Source organism: Marmota marmota, unplaced genomic scaffold (genome assembly GCF_001458135.2).
Source record: "Marmota marmota marmota unplaced genomic scaffold, marMar, whole genome shotgun sequence".
Classification (NCBI taxonomy): domain Eukaryota; kingdom Metazoa; phylum Chordata; class Mammalia; order Rodentia; family Sciuridae; genus Marmota; species Marmota marmota.
This window is the reverse complement of record NW_025999990.1, coordinates 17,280,516-17,303,778: the sequence shown is the minus strand read 5'-3', so window position 1 is coordinate 17,303,778 and position 23,263 is coordinate 17,280,516. Positions and strand designations below refer to the sequence as shown.

The window sequence follows — 23,263 nt, the reverse complement described above, 5'->3', positions numbered from 1 at the left end:
TTCAGCCTGTTTTATATTTTATTTAGACACAGGGTCTCACTGAGTTGCTTAGTGCCTTGCTTTTGCCGAGGCTGACTTTGAACTCGAGATTCCCCTGTCTCAGCCTCCCAGGCTGCTGGGATTATAGGTGAGCGCCACTGCACCTGGCTAAATTTTTGAATTTTAAAACATGACCACCTCACTATTATCATACCAAAGGAATTAATAATAATTGCCCAATATGCTTAATAGCATATATCGTCAATTCATTCAGTTGAACAATTTTTTATTCCTTTAATATTTTCTTATTCCAGAATTAATTTAATAGTTTCTTTAAAAAAAAAGTTTTAGATTTTCTTTCATCTCTTTCTTCCTTGCAATATTTTATCCTTTGTGCTGTTTCCCTCCCCATAAATTTATGATTATCCTTAGTTGTCAGTTTCTTTTTAAGAATGACTATATTGAGCAGTACAGGGATTTGGCATGAATTCCTTTGCACTTTTGTCTTCCTTCCCCTGTGGGTCTTACCCTTAGCAGCTGACAGCAGCCTCCCATTAAGATGCAGGTAGATGCAAAGCACATAATAGCACACCTTAGACAAGCATGTTATTACTATTGTCACAATAAGGATGTATTTAGCCAATAAGTATGCCAGTGCTTTTATGTAGAACGTTCTTCCAGTATAGTTATTGTTGTCTCTTGAGACCTGGCATCTGTAATAGAAACTCCCATCATCGATGATGTTTTTATAGAACTTGATAATGTTCGAAATCAACCTCTTCTATCTAGTAGTGTTTCTTTTTTTGTTTGTTGGTACTGAGGATTGAACCCAGGGGCACTCAACCACTGAGCCACATCCTCCCCTTTTTATATTTTATTTAGAGACAGGGTCTTGCTAAGTTGCAAAGGGTGTCTTTGAACTCATGATCCTCATGCCTTAGCCTCCTGAGCCACTGGATTATAGGCATGCCCCACCATGCCCAGCTTCAGTAGTATTTCTGTGGTATAAATGCATGAGGAAATGGGAAGGGAACACATCTCTGCTTATTTTACTAAAACTACTTTAATATCATATTTGACTAGTAAGGAGTTTGGTAGTTGATTACTTTTTATACAACATTTTAAAGTTCTAACTTTATTGTGTTGAGGTTGTAGCTCAGTAGTAGAGTGCTTACCTCAGACATGTGAGGCACTGGGTTTTAGCCTCAGCACCACATAAAATAAAATAAAGATATTGTGTCCATATACAACTAAAAAATATTTTTTTTAAATTCTAACTTTATTAATAAAAATTATTAGCACCACAAATGTGAACATGAAAAATGACCTGGCAGTGGAGATAAAAATGGCCTTTAAACAGGAAGATTGTCTCAGAGTCTGTATGTAAAGCAACTAAAAACTTAAGGCTCTGATTGTTTTGGAATTAGTGGTCTAGTCACTGTAATAACTGTATGAAATTGTAAAAACAAAACAACCTTAAAAGGGTCAATAGGCTAATCAGACATTGGCTCTAATAAAATGTTTTCCAGATCAAAATTCAGGAAAGAACCCTTCCCCCTCCAGTCTGAAACCCAAAAGGGCTGTACTTTGGAATGGGGTTATGGTTTGCAGTGGCAGTGGGTGATCTAGAAAACCTCAAGCCTTTGTTCTGGACTGCCAGTGCCAGCAAAGGCCCAACAGAAGCAAACAAACCTTCTCTGAAATAACAGTATTCTAAGTCTTCAGATTATTTTTCTAAAGATAATGAGACACGTAAAGAGACATGACAACACGAGCCAAAGCCAGCAGAGACCACAAGAAAAACAGACCTGCTAAAATTCTACATATAAGACAAGTGCTAAGAAACAAAAATGCTTATTAAGTTTATAGAGATAAAGCCAAGCTCGAAAACCTCAGCCAAAAACTACTGAATTCCAGAATTCAAAAATAACAATAAGTCAAGAACTGAATTGTAAATGAGGCTTATAGCAGAATAGACCAAAGAGAATTGGTCAACTCAGAAACTATCTGAGAAGAGACAATAGAGAACAAAGCACAAAGATAGAAAGGAAAAATACAAAAAAATAGGTAAGAGATATATCTTTAATGTTGTATTTTTAACTGAAGTCCTAGAAGAAAGTGAGAATAAATCAGAGTCAACATTTGCAGGCCTCTGGCCAAGAAGTTCTTGGAACTGGTAAATGACAGTAGTCAAGCTCATTGAAACCTATACAGGATAGGTTTTAAAAATCTACTCAGGAACCTCATTGTGAGATTTCAGAAAAATCACAACAAGGAGAAAATATGAAAGCAACCAGATCAAAAATATTTCTTTCAAAGGAACAACTCTTAGGCTGACATTGGACTCCTTAACAATATGCCGAAAGGCAGTGGGATTATATGTTTATTTTACTTCTAGGAAATACTTGCCAACCTAGATCATCACAGTGAAAATCTTAGAAGAATTAAGGCAAAATGAAGACATTTCAGAAAACAGAATTCACCACCTACACACTTGTATGAAAGGAAGGGAAATCTTGTTCCTTAGGCAATAGTAAAATCCCAAATAGAAGCTTAAAGATGAAAGAAAGAATGAAAAGCAAAAGTTGTGAATATGCAGGTAAAACAAAACCAGTATTGTGTACAGAGAGCTCAATTGTAACAACACGGTATTTAGAAAAATACATGGATATAAAATAACAAGAATGCTTTTAGGTTAATTAGAATTAAACTATTATGAGGGACTTGCATTCTCTGGCAGAAAAATTAAAATTAATGTGGAGTTTTGATTACTTATGGACATGTTCTAAATTTTAGGATAACCACTCAAAAACTAGAAAAAACTTAAAATTTACGATAAATTAAAATTTACTAGGGGGTAAAACAATATTATTAAACAACCCAGAAAAATGAATATATACTGGACTTGGCAAATATAGGAAGACAGTAGATTTACTCCCAAACATTTAAATATCTGCATGATGGGGCTGGGGTTGTGGCTCAGTGGCAGAGCACTTGCCTAGCACGTGTGAGGCACTGGGTTTAATTCTCAGTACCACATACAAATAAATAAAATAAAGGTCCATCAACAACTAAAAAATACTTTTAAAAAGATACTTAAAAAAATATACATGAATCATATGCTTTACTTTAAAAATATATGTACTAGGCTGGTGTTGTGGCTCAATGGTAGAGTGCTTGCCTAGCAAGTGTGAGACGTTCACCAGTTCCACTGGGTTCAATTCTCAGCAGCACATAAAAATAAATAAATAAATACAGATATTGTGTCCATCTACAACTAAAAAGAAGTTTTAAGATATATATATACATACATACACACACACACACACAAAATAAGGCAGCTGCTAATTATGTGATCCTCTTTTTTTCCCTTGGTAGTTGAATGAATGTTCTTCCCATCTCTGCAATGATGATGGCATATTATTGGAATAAATAAAACAGTATCTAAAATGGGAATCACCAGATACAGCTGAGAACAGAGGTGTCAATCTTCTAATTCTTCAGTAGGATGATTGAAAGCCACATCATTCTACAGCTGTGCTCAGAGAGGGTGAACCCCACTGTTGTGCTCATAAGTACCACTTTAAACATTAGAAATGTTCAGATTTCTAGTCATTAAAGGAAAATAAGAAACCAGAGCAGATAAGCAGAAAAGGGCATATTGGAGACAAAAAAGGACTGTGAGGGCTGGGGATGTGGCTCAAGCGGTAGCGCGCTCGCCTGGCATGCCTGCGGCCCGGGTTCGATTCTCAGCACCACATACAAACAAAGATGTTGTGCCTGCCGAAAACTAAAAAAAAAAAAATATATTAAAAAATTCTCTCACACTCTCTAAAAAAAAAAAAAAAGGACTGTGATAAGAGGTGGAAAGTTTTTTCCAACTTTCAATATTGTCATGGAGACAAAAAGATTATGTTCCAAAACAAGACAATTTGTTTTTTTTAAAAAATTAGGAAATAAAACAAGCTCTTAAAAAAAAGGATGTGAGTAGAAAGATTAGAGAAGATGTTAAGAAAGTCACCTCAAAATAGAGCAAAGGACAAGACATGGGAAATAAAGATAATTAAAGGGTTAGTCCAGGAGGTAATGAGAAACTCTAGGATAAGAGAACAAAAAGATCAGGGAGGGGGCTTCAAAGACTTCATGAACATTTCCTCAAACAGAAAGACTCAGGTTTTCAGGTAGGAATGGCTTAGCACTGAGTGTTAACCATGGTGGGCAAAAGTGTACCTCAAGGCAGTGTTATAAAATTGAAGAACAGAGGTACAAAAACAAAGATCCTATATGTTTCTAGAGATGAAACAAAAAGAAAGGGTCTGGAATCATGTTGACACTGGGCTTGTCACCAACACAGGAAGTCAGGAGATATTGGAATGATACCTCACAATTCTAGGAGAGAATTATTTCTAAACAAAATTCCAAACCTAGATAATGAAATAAGTGGAAAGAAGTAGACAAGCATGCACATTTTCAGAAATGCCAAGTTTCAAAAAAATGTATCCCTCATACACTGTTTTTCAGAAAACCCATGGAAAGTATGCCCTGAAAGAGTTTTTAAAAATAAATAAATAAATAAAACACTAGGAAGAAATGGGATAGGAAATGGTCCCAAAAGCAAAGAGAATCCCCATGCTGATACCAGGGTTTCCAGGATGACCGACAGTTCCCCATCTGGAATGGAGAACAACCTGACCAGACTATAGAGCTTCAGCAGATGTTTATGCTAGAGTATGAAATTAGAGAATATACAAGGGAGCCAGAATAGATTTCTTTCAGTTGGGGGAGAGTTGCAGGATGAAATTAGGTACTGAAAAGTCAAAATAATGGGGAAAACAGGACAATAATTAACTTCAGGGGAAACAGAATTTTATACAGAAGAGCAAAAGTAATCATGATACAGCATTTGGATGTGAACAGTGCCTATGAAGTCATGATGACATAAATTTTTAAAAATATTTTTATTGTTGAAGGACCTTTATTTTATTTATTTATTTATTTATTTATTTATTTATAAATATAAATGAGAATCAAACCCAGTGCCCCTCACATGATAGGCAAGCACTCTAACATTGAGCTACAACCCCAGCCCCATAATGACATAAATTTTGAGGGTCCATTAAACCAAACTTGTGCTTGTTATATTGGGAAGAAGGGAAAAAGCTGAAAATATGGGGAGAGCTAGATATTTGCTTCCCAGAAAGAATCAATAATATCTAGAACCCCCAAATAAGAAGAAATATAAGCAATTTATTTAAGGGTAAGAGAAATATTAAAATAATGAATTGAAAGTAGTTCCTTTTCTTGAGCAAGAAGTGGAGGGCTAGAGGTAGACTGGAAATTGGTGTTTTTTGTAATTAATATTGATGGATTACATGCATTTGTAATTTTGGTGAACTTAAAAATTAAATTGAGAAGCCATTTATTTCTAAAATAACATCCTTAAGCAAATAAGAATTGTAAGTTAACAGAAATCATTTGGTTTGATTTTAGCTCAGATTTTTGTTTTTTCTTGGGGGTTGTTTGGGATGGGAGTAAATTACCACTTCTGTACTTTTTTATAGAAATTTGGCCCCTTTCATAATTTGAAAAGTGACCTTACTAAATAAAGTACTCAAAATTTCTTTCAGGTGTGGCTTTAGCTGTTATTCTCTGTCAAACTCGACATATCAGTGATAATGTTTTCCTAGAAGCTGCAAAGGTAAGTTTAAAATGTTTATCTTATAAAGGAATAATTATAAAGATGAATGGGTCTTAAAATAGAGAATGGTTTAACTCTGCCCTATTAATGAAAGGGAAGTTACCACCCATGGCTTTTTTTATTTGCCTGTCTACTTTTAAACATTTGGTTGTAAACTATGAATTCTTTCATATTTATGATGTTTAAAACTTCTGCGTGCATGCGTGTGTGTGTGTGTGTGTGTGTGTGTGTGTGTGTGAGAGAGAGAGAGAATATAAAGGTACCATGACAATATAGATATAAATATATAAATATCTTAGTATTTTTATTTATGTTTTAGTTAGAGTTGGATACAATATCTTTAATTAATTTATTTTTATGTGGCACTGAGGATCAAACCCAGGGCCTTGCTCATGCTAGGCAAGTGCTCTACTGCAGAGCCACAACTCCAGCCCCTCTCCATATTTTTAATGGAGATAGTTTATTTGGAATTCTGGCTTCTGGATTTTGCAATAGAAATTCTGAAGAAATCACATTAATACAAATACTGATGTCTATTTTCTTAATAGATATTGTAATTTTGCCAGGCTTTCTATGTATTGGGTAGAATGCATCAAAAAAATCTGTTTTATTTCTTGTATAAACAGTTTTAATTTCTGTAGAGGTTTATGTATTCCTGCAAAAAATAAGAATTTTGTAACCTATGCTTTTCTCTTTCTCCACTGATTTTTTTTTCATTTTAATAGATCTTTCTGTTATTTAAACTAACAGAAGTAAAGTTATGCTTTTCTTTTCAGGCACTGACAAGTCAATTGACAGATGAAGAGTTAGCTCAGGGGAGACTTTACCCACCACTTGCTAATATTCAAGAAGTTTCTATTAACATTGCTATTAAAGTAAGTAATTTATACCTCTTCATAAATTTTTTTAATTTTTTTTTTTTGTAGTTGTAGATGGACAGAATGTCTTTATTTTATTTATTTTTATGTGGTGCTAAGGATTGAACCCAGTGCCTTACACATGCTAGGCAAGTGCTTTACCACTGAGCTACACTCCAGCCCCCTCTTCATAAATTTTAATGACATTTTCTTGTATGAGTAATATAATTTTGTTAGAGATAATTCAAAACATGGAGAAGGATGCAAAGAAATTTTTCATATTTTTTATTACCAAAATATAATATACATTATTATATACATTATTATTTTAGAGGTTTTTTTTTTTGGCCTTCTAGTCTTTCTTTCTTTCTTTGTAAGCACATACATTCATACATACATGCATATAATCACCTCTGTCTATTTTTAATAATTGATTTCTGACTGTACTTTTCCCATTTAATATAAGCTTTTCTGTGTAAGTCAATAAATTGTCTTATGTGTGGTCACTAATACTGATTATCCTCTTGTTATTGTATTATAATGTTTGATCATCTTTATTTTTGAATATTTAAGCATTTTTAGTTTCTTATTGTTAGTAATAAGGCTGTTCTGAACATCCTTATAGATAAATCTTTGTGTGTGTTCATGATTTTTTTTTTTTTTTTGTGGTGCTGAGAATCAGACCCAGGGCCTCATGCATGCTAGGCAAGCACTCTGCCATTTAGCACATCCCCATCCTGTGATGGCTTTAGGATGAATTCTTTTTTTTTTTTTTTTTTTTTTTTTTTAAAGATTATAATTTTTATTTATTTTTATTGTTTAATTTTCGGCGGACACAACATCTTTGTGTGTATGTGGTGCTGAGGATCGAACCCAGGCCGCACGCATACCAGGCGAGCGCGCTACCGCTTGAGCCACATCCCCAGCCCTAGGATGAATTCTAATCTTAAGAATAAATCATATTAACATGCTTAAGATTTCTAATATTCATTGTCAAATGTTTCTTCAGAGGAAAAAGTACTAATTTACATTGAACTATTAGATATGAGTGTATCTTTCTTTATTTGGAGTTTTGGGGTAGGGGCAGTATTGAGAATTGAACCCAGGGTACTGTCCCATTGAGCTACATCCCCAGCCCTTTTTTCATGAGACAGGGTTTCACAAAGTTGCCCAGACTGGACTCAACCTCTGGAATACCTAGGATTCTCAATCAATATCTCTTTCTAAAATTCTTTTTAAAAAGCTTTTCAGTATAATTTTCTTTTCTTCATCTGAATATAACATATAGCGTATTCTTTTCTAAATATTTTTAAATTTTTGTTATTCTGTATAAAAATGTTTTTTCCTATATATATTTTTCTCACTGATTATTTCTTATATAGAGGAAAGGAATGAATACTTGGATTTGCTTGATAACCAGTTTGTTTACTGAACAACCTTAATTCTTTTGTGGGGGGTTACTAGGGATTGAACTCAGGGGTATTCAACCACTGAGCCACATCCCTAGCCATAGTTTGTGTTTTATTTAGAAACAGGTGTCACAGAGTTGCTTAGTGCCTCACGGTTGCTGAGGCTGGCTTTGAACTCATGATCCTCCTGAGTTGCTGGGATTTCAGGCGTGCACCAGCCCGCCCAGCTCAACTTTGTTTTAATTGTTTCTCGGTTCTTTGGAATTTCTGAGTTTCAAATCATCTGCAAATGTATTTTTTAAATATGTATATCTAAAGAAGGTAGGCTTCTATTCTAGTTTACTAAGATTTTCTTAAACATCAAAATTGGATGTGGAATTTTCCAGCCACATATTCAACTTGCAATAGACAATCATAAGTTTATGCCCTTTTAATATTATTGTTACAGTATTTTGATGCTCATAGCCTAAGCACAGATTGGGAATTGGTGATGGATATTATTTTTAGGAAATAGCAGCCAGTGCAATTGAGCTGGTATCTAAGGTACAGAGAGGAAAATGGCATAAGAGAAGATCTGAAAGTTTATAGTCAGCTTGTAGCCAGGTATAGTGGTACATACCTATAATCTGAGCAACTCTGGAGGCTAAGGCAGGAGGATCACAAGTTTGAGGCCAGGGCTAGGGATATAGCTCAGTTGATAGAAGCTGAGGTTGCAGGTGTACACTACTGTGCCCAACTTTGGAGAACTTGTTCAGACTCCAGGACCTTACTACCAGTCTCTAATAGTAACAGACTTTGTAAAGTCTGGAATAGAGAGGTTCTGTAGGTCTGGGATGGAGTCCACGAATTTGCATTTCCAGCAAGTTTCTTGGTAATGCTATGCTAATGGTCCAAGAACTTTTGAATATCAATGACATGGAGATCTTCATTCTACTTTGAGTTAACTGGGAGCTAATATACTGATGGATGTCCTGTTAGTATCTCATATATCATAGGACTGAGGAATTACCTAGATTAGGAAACAAGAGGTTACTGCAGAGGGACTTGTATATACAAAGATTCAAAGGCAAAAAAGAATGTGGAATATATGTGATCCTGGAAAAAGTCTCATGTGTCTAGAAAATGGACACAAAAAAGGAGAGAATTTTGAAATGAAAAAGAGGAGGAGGCAAGGTTGGGGGGAATCTTTGTAATCACATCAATAAATCTGGAATTCATTCTGAGGGCAGTGGCAAGCCACTTATGGGCAGAACCAGACAATGTATTTTAAGCTATCATGGCTCTGACTAGCTGTAGTTCTGAGTTTGTTTGGTTCTAGTATTTTTTTTGTTTAGTGCCTACATTTAGGATGGGTATATATGTATTTTGCTATTATTGGATGGCATATTGTACAAATTTCAATTAGATCTTAACTAGTTGATTCTTAACTAGTTGATAGTGATATTGGTATTCTGTATCTTTGATGATTTTCTGGTGTAGTAGTTCTGAAAATCATTGAAAGAGAGATGTTTTACTCCTAATTATAGTCGTGGATTTATTTCTCCAGTTCTTTTTTTGTTTCCTTCCTGCTTCACATATTATGCATCTCTTGTTGGGTACATACACACTTAGGGTTACGTGTCTTTTTTTTTTTTAAGTTATTGATAGACATTTATTTATTTATTTGCTTATGTGGTGCTGAGAATCAAACCCAGTGCTCACACATGCTAGGTCAGCACTCTACCACTGAGCCACAACCCCAGCCCAACCATTATAGAATTTTCTTAGCCAATCTCTTTGTATAGCTTTGTGGTGGTTACTATAGTATTACATACTTAACAATTACATTCTGCTACTATTGCCAGGCTGAATTTACCCTTATTTTTGTTCACCATACTTTCTTCCTTCCTGATGTTTCGAAGTGTTTCTTCTCCGTCATGCCCTTTGTGTTTAGATAAATTCTTTTTTGGTACTAGCATAGAACCCAGGGGCATTTAAACCATTGAGCCACATCCCCACCCTTAGTTGCTGAGGTTGGCTTTGAATTTACTATCCTCCTGCCTCAGCCTCCTAAATTGCCGGGATTATAAGTGTGCACCACCATGCCAAGCTAGAGAAATTCTTTTAGTCATCCTTATATTCTTAGTTTTCCTCACTCTGAGAATGTCTTGATTTCCCTGTCATTTCTAGAAGATATTTTTAGTAGGTATAGTGTTCTAGATTAGCAATTCTTTTCTTTTAGCACTCGAAGAATTTACTACTTCCCTCTGCCATTATGTTTTCTGTTGAGAAACCCACTGTCATTCTGGGCTCGGTCACACATGCCTGTAATCCCAGCAGCTTGGGAGGCTGAAGCAATAGGATCATGAGTTCACAGCCAGCCTCAGCAATTGAGCAAGGACTTAAGCAACTTATTAAGTACCTGTCTCAAAATAAAAAATAAAAAGGGCTGGGAATGTGACTCAGTGGTTAAGTGCCCCTGAATTCAATTTCTGGTACAAAAAAAGAGAATTTTTCTTTGTCTTTATTTTTTGGAAATTTAATTATGATGCTTCTTAGTGTGGATTCCTTTGGCATATTTGGAATTTGCTTTTTGAATCTGTAGTTTATACTTATTGCCAAATTTGGGAGGTTTCAGTCATTATTTGAATATTTATCAGCAGTGCTCAACCCTTTTCTCTTTTTCCCAGACTCTGATAATTTGCATTTTAGATCTTTTGTTACATAGGTCTGTGGCATGCTGTTTTGCTTTTGAGGATTTGTTTGTTCCAAGTTTGTTTTCCCAATTGAATAATTTCTGTTTTTCTATCTTCTAGTTCACTGATTTCTTTCCTCTGTTCCCCTCATTCAGCTGTGAATCTAATCTACTAAATTTTCTTTTCTTTTTTTTAATATTTATTTTTTTTTTAATTGTAGTTGGACACAATACCTTTATTTGTTTTTATGTGGTGCTGAGGATCAAACCCAGGGCCTTGCACTTGCTAGGCAAGCGAGCTACCACTGAGCCACAACGCCAGCCCTAATCTATTAAATTTTCTATTTCGGTTATTCACATATTTTTAGAACTGAAATTTTCATATGAGTCCTTATATCTCTTTTTAATTTACTGCAAGTTTCTATTTTGTTTGCTGAGGCTCTAATTTCATTTGTGTCAAGCATGTGTAACATTGCTTTCTGAGGCTTTTTTTTTTTTTTTTTTTTTTTTTTTGAGTATGTACTTTTAAAAAGGGATAAGGGACTGGTCCACAGATGGCCACTGTACTCTGCTCAAATGTATTGCTTGCCAGGACCCAACTTCATTTATCAAGTTCCTTAAGCATGAAAGAGCAACTGGAATGATCTCACCTGCCCTGGCCTTGAACACAGTGAAAAGATCAAGGGGTAAAAGCTGGGCCGGATAGTAGATCCAGAAGCAGCAAGGCCAGACAATCTTGTGAGGTTTGATGTCATTTTGAGTGATCAGGAGATATAAAGGCCCAAGGACTCCGCAGTCTAGGAAAAGCTTCTGTAGACTTGGGGGTTTGGGAGGCACCCAGATACCATGGCAAAGATCTGAGAAGTGATGCCAACAGCAAGTGAGGAAGTAAAACTAGTTCCAAGGGAAGATGCCAGCAGAGTCACTGGGGAAACGAGATCTGAATATCTAGGGTATCTAGGTTGAGAGTAATCCGAAAAATCACCATGACATATGTGATGTTATGAAGTGAAGAGAGTGACAGCCCATGAGATATGTAATCAGTGTGTCTCTTCCTCGAGCTGCCTATCTAACATGTGCCTTGAAGTTCTACAGCCCAGGGACAGTCTGGGGTCGTGTTATTTTGGGGTCAGAAACATATGATTCTTCCCTTTCACGATCCCTGACACTCTTGCAATATCTGCTGGCAACCAGATCCAGAATCTTCCGTTCAGGGGAGAAATCTAACAACACACGTTTTCTTGTGGTGCCATTAGACACTAGTGTCTTCTGAAGCTGGACAGGGATGTTTGCAAGTGACCAGGGAGTTTTCCTCCCTACTTTCCTCCTCCTGACCACCAGGGCAGATTTGAAAAAGCAGGACCATTTGTTTCAATAATCTTCTTTAAGAAGTCACATTCACGGCTGGGTTTGCCATTCATTTTTGCACCAGGAACTTTATGAAGTGGGAACGGCTGAACTCATCTGGCAGGGCTCTCCACTGCAGACGGCCAGTTCCGAAATCCCCGAGGTGTGAGGGCTGGGTTCTCCCAGCACGTTCTTTTCAATAAACATTCCCACACTTGGCCTTTAACTCCAGCCACCCCATCCCTGCCCTCCCAGCGCCTGCAGCTTTCCACCTTGGCTCTGGCTCCTCTGAGGCATTTTTATCATGGCTACTTCAAAATCTTTGTCAGATAATTTTAACATCTCTGCCATCTTGGTTTTAACATCTACTGACTCTTTTTCCTAGTTTGATATGTTCCTGATTCTTGGTATGATAAGTACTTTTTAGTTTTTTGTTTCTTTTTTTCTTTTAATTGAGACCTAGAGTCTAAATATTTCTTAAATCTTCTTTTTAAATGACTTTCTCTGATACTGCTTTGGGGTATGTGCTTCATTTCACTGCAGGTTTCCCACTTCCTCTGTTGACTCCTGAGAGGGGAGCCTCCCCATCAGTAATACTCTGTCCTGACACTGCACTTTGGTGACCTCATTACCACAGGACAATGAACAAGGTCCCAAGTGTTCTGTAGTCCTTCTCTGATACCATCCAGTGGCCTGGCACTGGGGAGGTGACTGATTAAGGATAGAAGTTTTCCACATGGTCTCCACTGACAGTGTGGGCAGCAGGGTGACGAGGAGATAAAGTCCTTCTTGCTGACCAGTGGGGATAAAAGTCCTGGCTCTGACACTACCCTGGTAGGGCTCCTGTGGTACCGCATTATAGCCTTGATGGAAGTCTAAACTCCTCACTCACCTTTTGTTAGCAGAGGTAGGCTGGGACCAAAATTTTTTCTGTGGTGTTTGACTGGAGTAGAATGGCTATTGACTGAAAGTTTTCTGTCTGTTAAGCTGGCCTTCTGGTCCTTCAGCTAGAGAAAGCAGCCATTTGTTGAGGTGTTTTTTGTCTGCATCTCTTGGTGTATGAGGGCTGCTGGCTTTTTCATCTAAAAATCTGGGATACATGAAGCCACTGTGTTGTTCCTCATGTCTCTAGGCTCCTTGCTGGCCTGCCTTTTCTCTCCTCCTCTTAGAGTTGTCTTAACGGTTGTTTCATGTTCAGTGTCAAGCATTTTTGGTTGTACTTTGCGGGTGGGATGGGGGAAAGTATGTTTTGTTTTCTCTTCCTAGAAGCAGAAAACTTTTTTCCTTTTTTTTATAAAAACTTGAGGACAGTTTGTGCAATAGACAGAGCACATGAGCACATTTTCCATTACATAATATAACATTAGAGATTGAGCTCTTGTAACCAGAGTTTTTTGGGGTTTTTTTTTTTTTTTTTTTTTTGGTACTTGGGGTTGAACCCATGGGCACTTTAACACTGCACTATATTACCAGTTCTTTTATTTTTTATCTTGAGACAGGGTCTTGCTAAGTCTAGCCTTAAATGCAAGATTATTTTTGCTTCAGCCTCCTGAGTTGCTGGGATTATAGGTGTGCACCATCATACCTGACTTCATAGATTATTTTTAGAGGAGGAGAAGGAAGTTTGGATTTATTTTACCATGTGTCACAATGCTTTTAAAATTTGAAATGAAACCATAACGTGATAACTGGATGGCAAGCTCCCTGTGAGGAAGCTTTTTACATTCCTCATTTTATCAGACTAAAGCTAGAGGGTTTATCCTCACCGCTTACTATGGTACTTAGCTTGGTTTCAGAGATCAGAAATCCATTCATTGCACTTTATTTTTGGTGTTGAACACCTGATTATTATATCTGTGACTCAATCCATATTCTAAAACAAAGACATCTGACTTGCTTTGTATTAGGTTTTCACCTCTGTCAAGTCAGCTATGACTAGGAAGTAAAGTCCTACACATCTGGCGTTCCCTAAGCTTGCTCTTTCAGTAGGGCTGTGGGGAGTGATGTGCTGGACAGATCACCCAGGTGTGTCTACTGAAGTGATAATTTTTTTTTTTGACTGCACTATTAGGGAAGTGCTATAATAATTCTTGGTCAGGGCCGTAATTAAAACACTTTATAAATACATTGTAAGATGACAAGTCTTTTTTTTTTTTTTTTTTGGCACTGAAGATTGAACCCAGGGACATTTTACCACTGCACCACACCCCTAGTCCTTTTAATTTTTTTATTTTAAGAAAGGGTCTCACTAAATTTATTAGGGCTTTGTTAAGTTGCTAGGGCTGGCCTTGAACTTGGGAACCTCCTGCCTCAGTCCCTGGAGTTGTTGGGATTACAGGTGTGTACCACCACATCTGGTTTATTTGTCTTTTAAACTTTGAATAGTTTCTGAATGTTTTGAAGTAAGTCAAAGTAATTTTTTTTTATTCTTAAAAAGAAGAAATACTATTCTTCTAAATTTATTTCTTGTGTTGTAATATTTTCTATGAGAGCCTATACAATAATCTTCTTTGTTTTTCAGGTTACAGAATACCTGTATGCTAATAAAATGGCTTTCCGATACCCAGAACCTGAAGACAAGACCAAGTATATTAAAGAAAGAATATGGCGAAGTGAATATGATTCCTTGCTGCCCGATATGTATGAATGGCCAGAATCTGCATCAAGACCTCCCCAGATAACAGAATAGAAGCACTCACACCAATAAATATTTCCCATGCTTCAGGGAAGCTCCTTTTTTGAGAGATGTTATCAGATTTATGGTGTTTCTGTATTTTTTTTCTTCCCCCACTACTTTACTTGACTTATCCCATGTATGTCCATGTCTGTTGGAGGTGGATGTGTTGACTGTATTAAGGTCCACCAATACCCTACAATCAACCATAATGCTTAATGTCCTTATTTGTAGCCATACAACACCCAAGAGATGTTTAAAATGTGTCTATGGATGTCTTCACTTGTATTTTTGGTCCTGCTTGCCAAAGTATTTGTTATTTACTGTTATAGGTAACAGTCTTCCATCATCCAGTTAGTTCTACAAAAATAGAAGTTTATTTCTGTGGATATGAGGGCAAATTTTGCAAAGCAGCCAAATTTTAAACAAAATTCAAAGAAAATTGTCAGTATGTAAAACTTTATCTGCTTCATTTTACCTTATGCTCTGAAATTCTTTTATAATACACAGATCTAGGGAAATAAAATTTTTTCCCTTTTTCTTATTTTCTGGAACTAATCAAGGTTTAACTATAACATTAGGAGAGAGTTATGGGAACTATTATTGCCTTTAGACAAAGCAGTCTTTTGCAACAGTGTGTAAAAATGATTTTTATTTAATAAAGTAATGTCTTAAACTTAATTGCTTCAGTTATGCTACCTTATTGCCCAACTAGAAATGTAGGTTTGCTTATAATGAAAATACATTGTTTTTTTTTTGTTTTTTAATTTCTAGTTGAGGGCATATAGGATGCCTAAAGCATACATTACAGCTAATCTCATGTACTTTTTAAAATAAATCTGTAGTGGTTTACATCTGAATGAGCTGTATTTGACTGGAGGAACTATACCCTATCCAACTGAGGTTCTTTATTACTCAAAATAGTTTTGGAATTCTCCTACAATGCATTCCCTTGAATGTTGTTAGTGGTGACAACTCTTTCTCTATTAAAGGTGAATTTATTACTTTTCAAAGCTAAGTAGGGATGAATAAGGAAGGTGTTCAGACCAGGAGATGCCATTTTTAATCCCAGTAAAATAGATAATAACTGGCTAAAGAGACCAGTTTCTTGTGTAGCTTACATATTAGAGATTTTTAATGGAAGATCCAGAAGCATCTTAAAATATGGTGGTATAGCTATAGTATCTGTCTGCCTTATGTGCTGCAAGAAGCAAAACTTTTAAATGTTCATTCTACAATAGTAATCTTGTCTCATAAAATGGGGGAGCTGGGAATGTAGCTCAGTGGTAGACTACTTCTGGCTTCAATCCACAGTACTAAACAATAAAATAAGAGATGCCTCTGCCCCAACTCCCTCCATTCCTGCCCCTGGCCCTGCCCCAGGCCACTAGGGGCAGACCCCTAGCAGCTATAGTTTGAGCAAGTTCTTGAAGGTGGTTCTGACACAGACATATACTTGCCCTTACAACTGCCTTAAAGCAGATATCAGAATCATCTGGAGAGCTAACCAATGCTGAGGACTGACGCTGATGCAGGTCCTGGTTGAGGCCTGAGAGTTTGCATTTCTGATGAGCTTCCACGTACCACCTGTGTTGCTGTTAAAGAAAACAGGCGTTGCTCCACAGTATTGCAAGTGGTGTGCTGTTTCAGCCTAGTGTTTATATACTATGTGCTTCTATATATATGAAAAAGATCAACTGAAACTCTTACATGGAGTAGCTGTCATTAGTTTTGTTATATTTAGTTATCAGAGTTTTTATAAGAAAAATTAATATAGAACTCTTTAAATAGTTTTTTTCCTGAGAATACATAAAAACTAGAATACTGTGTGATTTTAAATTCTGGATTTGTAGCATACTTAAGTGAAACCTAGCAACCAAATTTCACTTATAAAAGATTAGCTAACAAATGGATATTTGTGAGGTTTTTTAATTTGATTATTCATTCCCTAATGATAGAACTTACCTTGTACTTTGTCTTCTCTAAATTATCAGCCTCTGGAGAAATAGTATTTTCATTTTCTGCAAAAGAGTGATGAATGAATTAAGACTGAAATACAATGTTATAAGTATGGAGCATTAACCATTGTTCCCAGATAACAGAAGACCCAAAGAGAATGGGGCTAAGGATTGGGGTGGCATCCAGGTGCTCCTGTGGCTCCCCCACCTCCCAGTATTGAAGATTAAATACAGGGCCTTGCACATATTAGGCAAGCTCTCTACCACTGAGCTACATTCACAGCCCTTTTTAATGTATTTTGAGATAGGGTCTTGCTAAGTTAAGTTGCCCAAGCTGGCCTAGAACTTGTGCAATCCTCCTGCCTCTGCCTCCCAAGATAGCTGAAATTATAGACATGCGCCACTGTAAGATTTTTTCCTCCGGCTCATTCAGTCTCCCTTAAAGATAACTTTTTTTTCACAAATATCTTCAGTGTTCTGTTGGACTCACCAAAATAAAATCAGCTTTATTGGGCATATGTAATATTGAGAACAATAATACAAGTCTCAAAACTCTCCACTGGGATCCATTTAAAGGAAGTCCTAAAGAATGAAATAACCCCAATACCATATTTTCATCCAAGATGACCACGTGGGTACAGCTGCAGGCATATTGCTTGCTATAGAACATTGCACAGATTCATGGTCTCTGATTCTCTGTGATTTGCACTTTAGCATGTAAGTGTTAAACTGCAGATGAAATAAAGTAAGATTTAATATTTAAAATATTCAAGATAATTTAGCTATAGAAAACTTTCTCCTCACCTGAAATTGAGAGAGATTTTAATGTAAGCAGAGAGGAGAAATAAAACCTAATCCTTTATTTTCAAATTTTAGTACATTCAGGTAGGTTCAAGTAAGACATGACTCTTAAACTGCTAATTCACTAATTCTTACTGAGAGTTTAAGTAGTGCTAGATTTTGAGGCATTATTTTTCTTTCTTAAATAAGGAAAACTGTGCCACCCAAAGAGAAAAGTAAATATGGAAACATTTTCATAGTTTTATTGCACACAATATACACATTGAGTCAAATGACTTGAATGTATGGTATCTTTGGGTAAACAACATTTTCACATGGCTGTTAAGTCTTGGCTTTCTTTTTGTTTTCCAAGCAAAGTTTTATTTCTACATTCAGTGTACTGTAAGTTTTAAGACTAAAAGAAAAACAGACATGGTGGCACACAATTGTACTCCCAGCAATTTGGAAAGCTTTGGAAGGATGGTGACTTTGAGGCCAGCCTCAGCAACTTAATGAGACTCTCCGCAATTTAGCAAGACCCTGTCTCAAAAGAGCTGAGGATGTAGCTCAGTTAAGTGCCCCTGGATTCAATCCCCAGTATCAAATAATAAGTAAAGAAAATGTATGGTTATATATTCCTCGGTTTTCAGATTTCCTTTTATGTTCCAGAAAAATTATTTTCCCTTTCCTAACTTTAAGTCTATGTTCTTGCAAATCATTGATTCCTATATAGTTGATGAATTATCACCAACACATTTGGCATACAGTTAGCAAGTTATAACCAACTAGATTGTATGGGTGGTGCCTACACTGTTCAGAAGTTAAGTGTTCCAAGCATCTTGTATATTTAATCCACAATAAACCTGTTTCTATCCCTGTTTCATAGACAAGGAGAGAGGCACAGAGAGGTTGAATGACTTACAGAATATCTCATGATGAGTGGCAAAGCTGGGACTCTTAGTTCATACCCATCTTAGGAAAGAAAGCCCTCTATAGGTGATTTTATCTGAATCTTCAAGAATTGTTTCAGTTTAGCTGGGTGTGACAGCTCACTCCTATAATCCCAGCAGCTTGGGAGGCTGAGGCAGGAGGATTGGGAATTCAAGACCAGTTCAGCAACTTAGTGAGACCCTATCTTAAAAAATAAAAAGGGCTGGGGATGTGGCTTAGTGGTCAAGCACTCCTGGGTTCAATCCCTGGTACCAAAAGGGGAAGAAAAAAGAAGTTTCAGGAAAAAAATTCTTAAGTCATCCTTAGTGCATTTTACCACTTCACTTGATTTTTCTTTGTTCCCATTTATAATTTAAATACAATGTAAACCTCTTACTTGTTAATCTTTAAATTTTAAGTATTGGATGTGTAAGGATTTGGTTTTGAATGTGATAAATATCACTAAAGATTTTAATAGTTGACTAATGCCTTTTATTTTAGTAGTAGTCATAGAATTGCCAACCACTATATTGTGCAAATCAATTTGAAATGCACTTATATATTGTACTATTCAGTTTGTTAATCTACACATCAATGTACATCTGCATTGTAAGGTGTATTCTAAATGGTATCTGTTGTGCTATTTGCATATATAACTTCTGTTAAAAAGGTAAGAACAGTCAGAAAGTAGTAAAAGTAAATTTGTGTGTGGAATAAGAAACTTCTAGAGAACTATTTTAGGTAAATATTTGACAAAATTTCTGCCCAATGTTTTATTGTATTTCAAGGAGCTTTAAAATCAACTGAAATTAAAAACATATTTTTGCAATTGATAGTATTTTCTCTTCCCTTTGATAACATCGAAAGCATTAATCATTGACTTCAAGGAAGCCACACTTTGCAACTCATTGCTTGGCCTTTCTCACTTTTGTGTTTAAGATAAAATGATAGAACAACTAGTCTTGTGGTAATTGTGGGAATAGTAGTTTAAGAGGAATGCCTCTCATACAGACATACCAGATTTTCTTACAGATGGTTCCAAGAATCAGTCTAAAAACATCATAGTTATGTGAATTATTTTTCTCTTTTTGTGATATATTACTTGTAATGAGATGTATGCTCTTATATTTTCTTAGTAAAATTTTCCTATGCATAAAACATGCTTGATGACCTCATTTTTTAAAGACTACTATGTAGAGGAATTTTTAAAAACTTGGCATTATCCCCTTAAAACAAATGCACACTTGACCTGGGAATTTATTATGAGACTTAAATTCAGACATGAAGTATTCCTTGTGCTCCTCATCTTTTCTCTTTATTTCCTTATGTTCAACTTCCTACTCTGTTTGTTTCCCGGCATTTTCCTGTCAGGTGAATCTGAAATCTTTGCTGTCAAATCTCTAACATTTCTTCTGCAACCTCAAGCTCAGCAGATGCCTTGTTTCCAATCTCCAGAAAACAGAATCATCAGAAGAGAACTCAGGCTCTCCCACCCGCACTGGCCCAGCTGCCTTGATAGAGTGAAAGGCTACAACCCTGACAGCACCAGCTGCCCTCACTGGTGATGAAAGCCAGCTTGAGACTTGGCTGGGCCTTGGTGTCCTGTTGAGTGAACCATCTCACAGAACACCAACCTCAGGCTATTGTGACCAAATGGGTTCAGATAAAAATGGCCACTCTGGGGTGGGGTTGTGGCTCAGAGGTAGAGCGCTTGCCTAGTACGTGTGAGGCACTGGGTACGATTCTAAGCACTACATAAAAATAAATAAATAAATGTATTTTTTTTTAAATAGCCACTCTGCAATCCACATCTATAGATAAAATATGGATGCTGTCCAAACCACAAAAGTAAACAGCATCCCCAGAATCCTGACTAGTAAATGATTGACTGCTGATTTTTACCAATTATAGTTCTAGCCTCACTCTAGTTAGTACTCTCTGTAGTTTATTGAATGTGATAAATATCACTAAAGATTTACCAGTCATAGAATTGTTCCTACTCACCCACTAGTCCGTTCCAAAATAAATGTCAAATTCCATGGCCCCTCTGCAAAATCACTAAACCAAACAAATCCAAATCCTACAAAAGTATTTTCTAACACCCACTTACAGAGATGCCCCCACGTTTCCCCATGGCCTGTATCCTCCTCTGCTGCAATAAGTAATAAATACCCAACTTGGTGATAAACCCAACCTTCAGCTCTCCTATCTCCAGCATTCAGGGGTGGAACTCAATGTCCTAACCCTCTAATCCTGCCTTGGTCTTTCCTGTGATAGCCCCCATCCTTAAGATACCTTGAGGCTATAGGTCACTTTGCAGGGTCACTTTTAGCTCATTATTTAACTCATTATTCTAGCTGAAGTAGGTAGACCAATAAAAACCTTCCATTGCCTGTCAAAGTACTAACACTCAGAAACAGTAAGAATGGTGGCTCAGTTCATGAACACTAAACAGTGTGGATCTTAAGTACCATCTGCTCTGGGTCTCAACTGGAAGGCAACTTTGAACACAAATAATTTCTCAAGCTGGTCTAAAAATTATACATAAAGATCAGATGTGGTGGCACATGCCTGTAGTCCCAGTGACTCAGAAAACTGAGGCAGGTGTATCATAAATTCAAGACCTCAGCAACTTAGTGAAACCCTGTCTCAAAACAATAAAAAAAGCTGGAGATGTCACTCAGTAGTACAATGCCCCTGGTTTCAGTCCTCAGCAACACACACACACACACACACACACACAGTTAAAATTACACTTAAGTCACTGCAAAGTAAGCAACCATGAGAATATGCCTCTCTAATCTCTGACTCCTAGGAGTGTAACTTACTACCAGCCTAAAGTGCTGTGCTCTGAAACCCATCATCACATTCACATGGCGCCTCCTGTGACAGGAGAAGTGGGGGTCAAGTCTTATTTTGTAGTCTCAAAATGTCTTTCTCACCACGTTCAGGACTCTTTCTCTACATAGGTATAGAAAACACTGGTTTCACATAATCAGACAGTCAACAAATGTTTTCTGAATATAACTTAAAAAAGGAAAATGTAGTTAAGTTAGCACTTTGTTGACTCTGAACTTGCCCACTACCTTCTACTAATTTATAATCATTGGCACTGTCCTTCCCCCTTAATTCCAAGTCTGTTACTTCTGTGGAAGAGGCAATATGTAGAAGACCACTATATATCATATGTAGAAGACCAGGGTGGGGGGTGGGGGGTATTGAACCTACAGGTACTGAACCACTAAGCCACATCCCTAGCCGTTGTTTCATATTTTTACTTAGAGACAGGGTCTCCTAAATTGCTTAGGGCCTGTCTAAGTTGTTGAAGCTGGCCTTGAACTTGAGATCCACCTGTCAGTCTCCAGAGCCAGTGGGATTTATAGGCATGTGCCAGTGTCTTAGGCTCTTTGTCTTTTCCTACTCTATCCAGCTCAATTCCTTCCTCTTCCTGGATAGTGATCTCCCTTTTCCCTGTCTTTCGTTTTTGCGTGTGTGTTCCCACGTGCTAGTGATGAGGGCTGAATCCAGAACCTCTCACATACTGGGCAAGTATTCTACCACTGAGTTACACCCAAGCCCATTCCCATATTCCCTCCCTCCCTCCCTTCCTTCTTTCTTTATTTCCTATACAGTAATTTAACCTTGGCTACATCCCCAGCCCTTTGTATTTTTTATTTTGAGACAGGGTATCACTAAATTGCTGAAGGTGGTCTCTAACTTACTATCTTCCTGCCTCAGCCTCCCTAGTCTTTGGGTTTCCCATCCACCTGCCACTTTCATATAATCTTAACCACTCCTTTGCTTTTTTATTTGTTCCTCATATTGTTATTGCTTGCCAAGGCATCTTAAAAATTCCCTCAGCACCAAAATTAATATAAACCACAGATTTGGAACTTCATTAATACATGAATAAATAAATCTTCCAAAAGTCCAAAAAGTAGACTGATCAATGTTTTGTGTGTTGGTATGGAAGATAGAATCCAGGGGCACTCAACCACAGAGCCACATCCCAGGTCCCCCTCCCCTCTTTTGTATGTTATTTAGAGACAGGATCTCACTGAGTTGCTTATGGACTCGCTAAGTTGCTGAAATTGGCTTTGAAATCCATCCTCTTGTCTCAGCCTCCCCAGCCACTGAAATTACGGGGGAGCTGGTTTCTGAATGAAGTGGAGATCGGAAAATGGGGGTTCTTGATGTCTCTCTTCTGGTAGTTTCCAAAAGCTCTACAATTTTTAAAAACCCCACTCCTATTACTTTTTTTCTCTGTGGTTTGTAATCACTATACGACCATTCTATACATTGCGGACTCTGGCTTTTTACTCCCGCATGACGAAGAGAAATGTCTGCAAGGCGTGGGGCAAATACACACAACCAGCTTCAGATTCTAAGCAAATGCTAAGGTTTAACGTTGGAATAAAGGTACATGATCATTCTGATAATGAACTCTGGTTCAAAGGTCCCTGAGTTTTCTTGAGGTATTACAAGCTTAAACTTTCAGGTTTAGTGTTGAAAGATTTGTCCCAACCAAAGACAAAATTACACAAACACATGCTTGGGCAAAACATCAGGAAGCACATTCTTGTCTGAAAAACATGACACGGGAAACAAAAGAAAGCAAAAACCAGAATAAACATTTTCAATTTTGATGCAGTCGTTTTGGCCTTCATGCGTCACGGCCACCATTTTATAGCGACCTTGACAGAAGGCGGGCACCTGCTGGCATTTGCCCGGCGACCCCGCCAGGAGCTAGGAAGCTCTAGGAGCTTGGCCCCGGGTGGGCGCCATCGAGCGCGGACCTCCCGCGCGCCCTAGAGCGGCCGCGTGGGACCCTGTCGGCGGCGCACTTCCGCCCGCACGCGTCGCTGCCCCGCGGACTGCTGGGCCTCGGAACGGGCCTGCACCTCCCTCGGCTCTTGCGCGGGCCTCGGGGAGAGGGTGAGTGTGGTAGGGTGCAATG

At 37.4% G+C, this 23,263-nt stretch overlaps 2 protein-coding genes across 4 annotated transcripts in view; both read left to right on the top strand.

Annotated features, from left to right (window-relative positions):
* Me2 (malic enzyme 2) overlaps window positions 1-15,319 on the top strand; it is a 68,106-nt gene extending 52,787 nt beyond the window's left edge. For all 3 annotated transcript variants that reach the window (XM_048806209.1, XM_015482375.2, XM_048806210.1), the window contains exons 14-16: window positions 5,607-5,677; window positions 6,454-6,552; window positions 14,486-15,319. In XM_048806209.1, the coding sequence (XP_048662166.1) occupies window positions 5,607-5,677; window positions 6,454-6,552; window positions 14,486-14,653 (338 nt within the window). In that variant the 3' untranslated portion in view covers window positions 14,654-15,319. The remainder of the gene's footprint in view (window positions 1-5,606; window positions 5,678-6,453; window positions 6,553-14,485) is intronic.
* A 7,706-nt stretch (window positions 15,320-23,025) lies between these two features.
* Window positions 23,026-23,263, top strand: part of Elac1 (elaC ribonuclease Z 1) — a 13,920-nt gene continuing 13,682 nt past the window's right edge. Inside the window, exon 1 of the mRNA XM_015482374.2 lies at window positions 23,026-23,241. The gene's annotated coding sequence lies outside the window, so the exon portion shown is untranslated. The remainder of the gene's footprint in view (window positions 23,242-23,263) is intronic.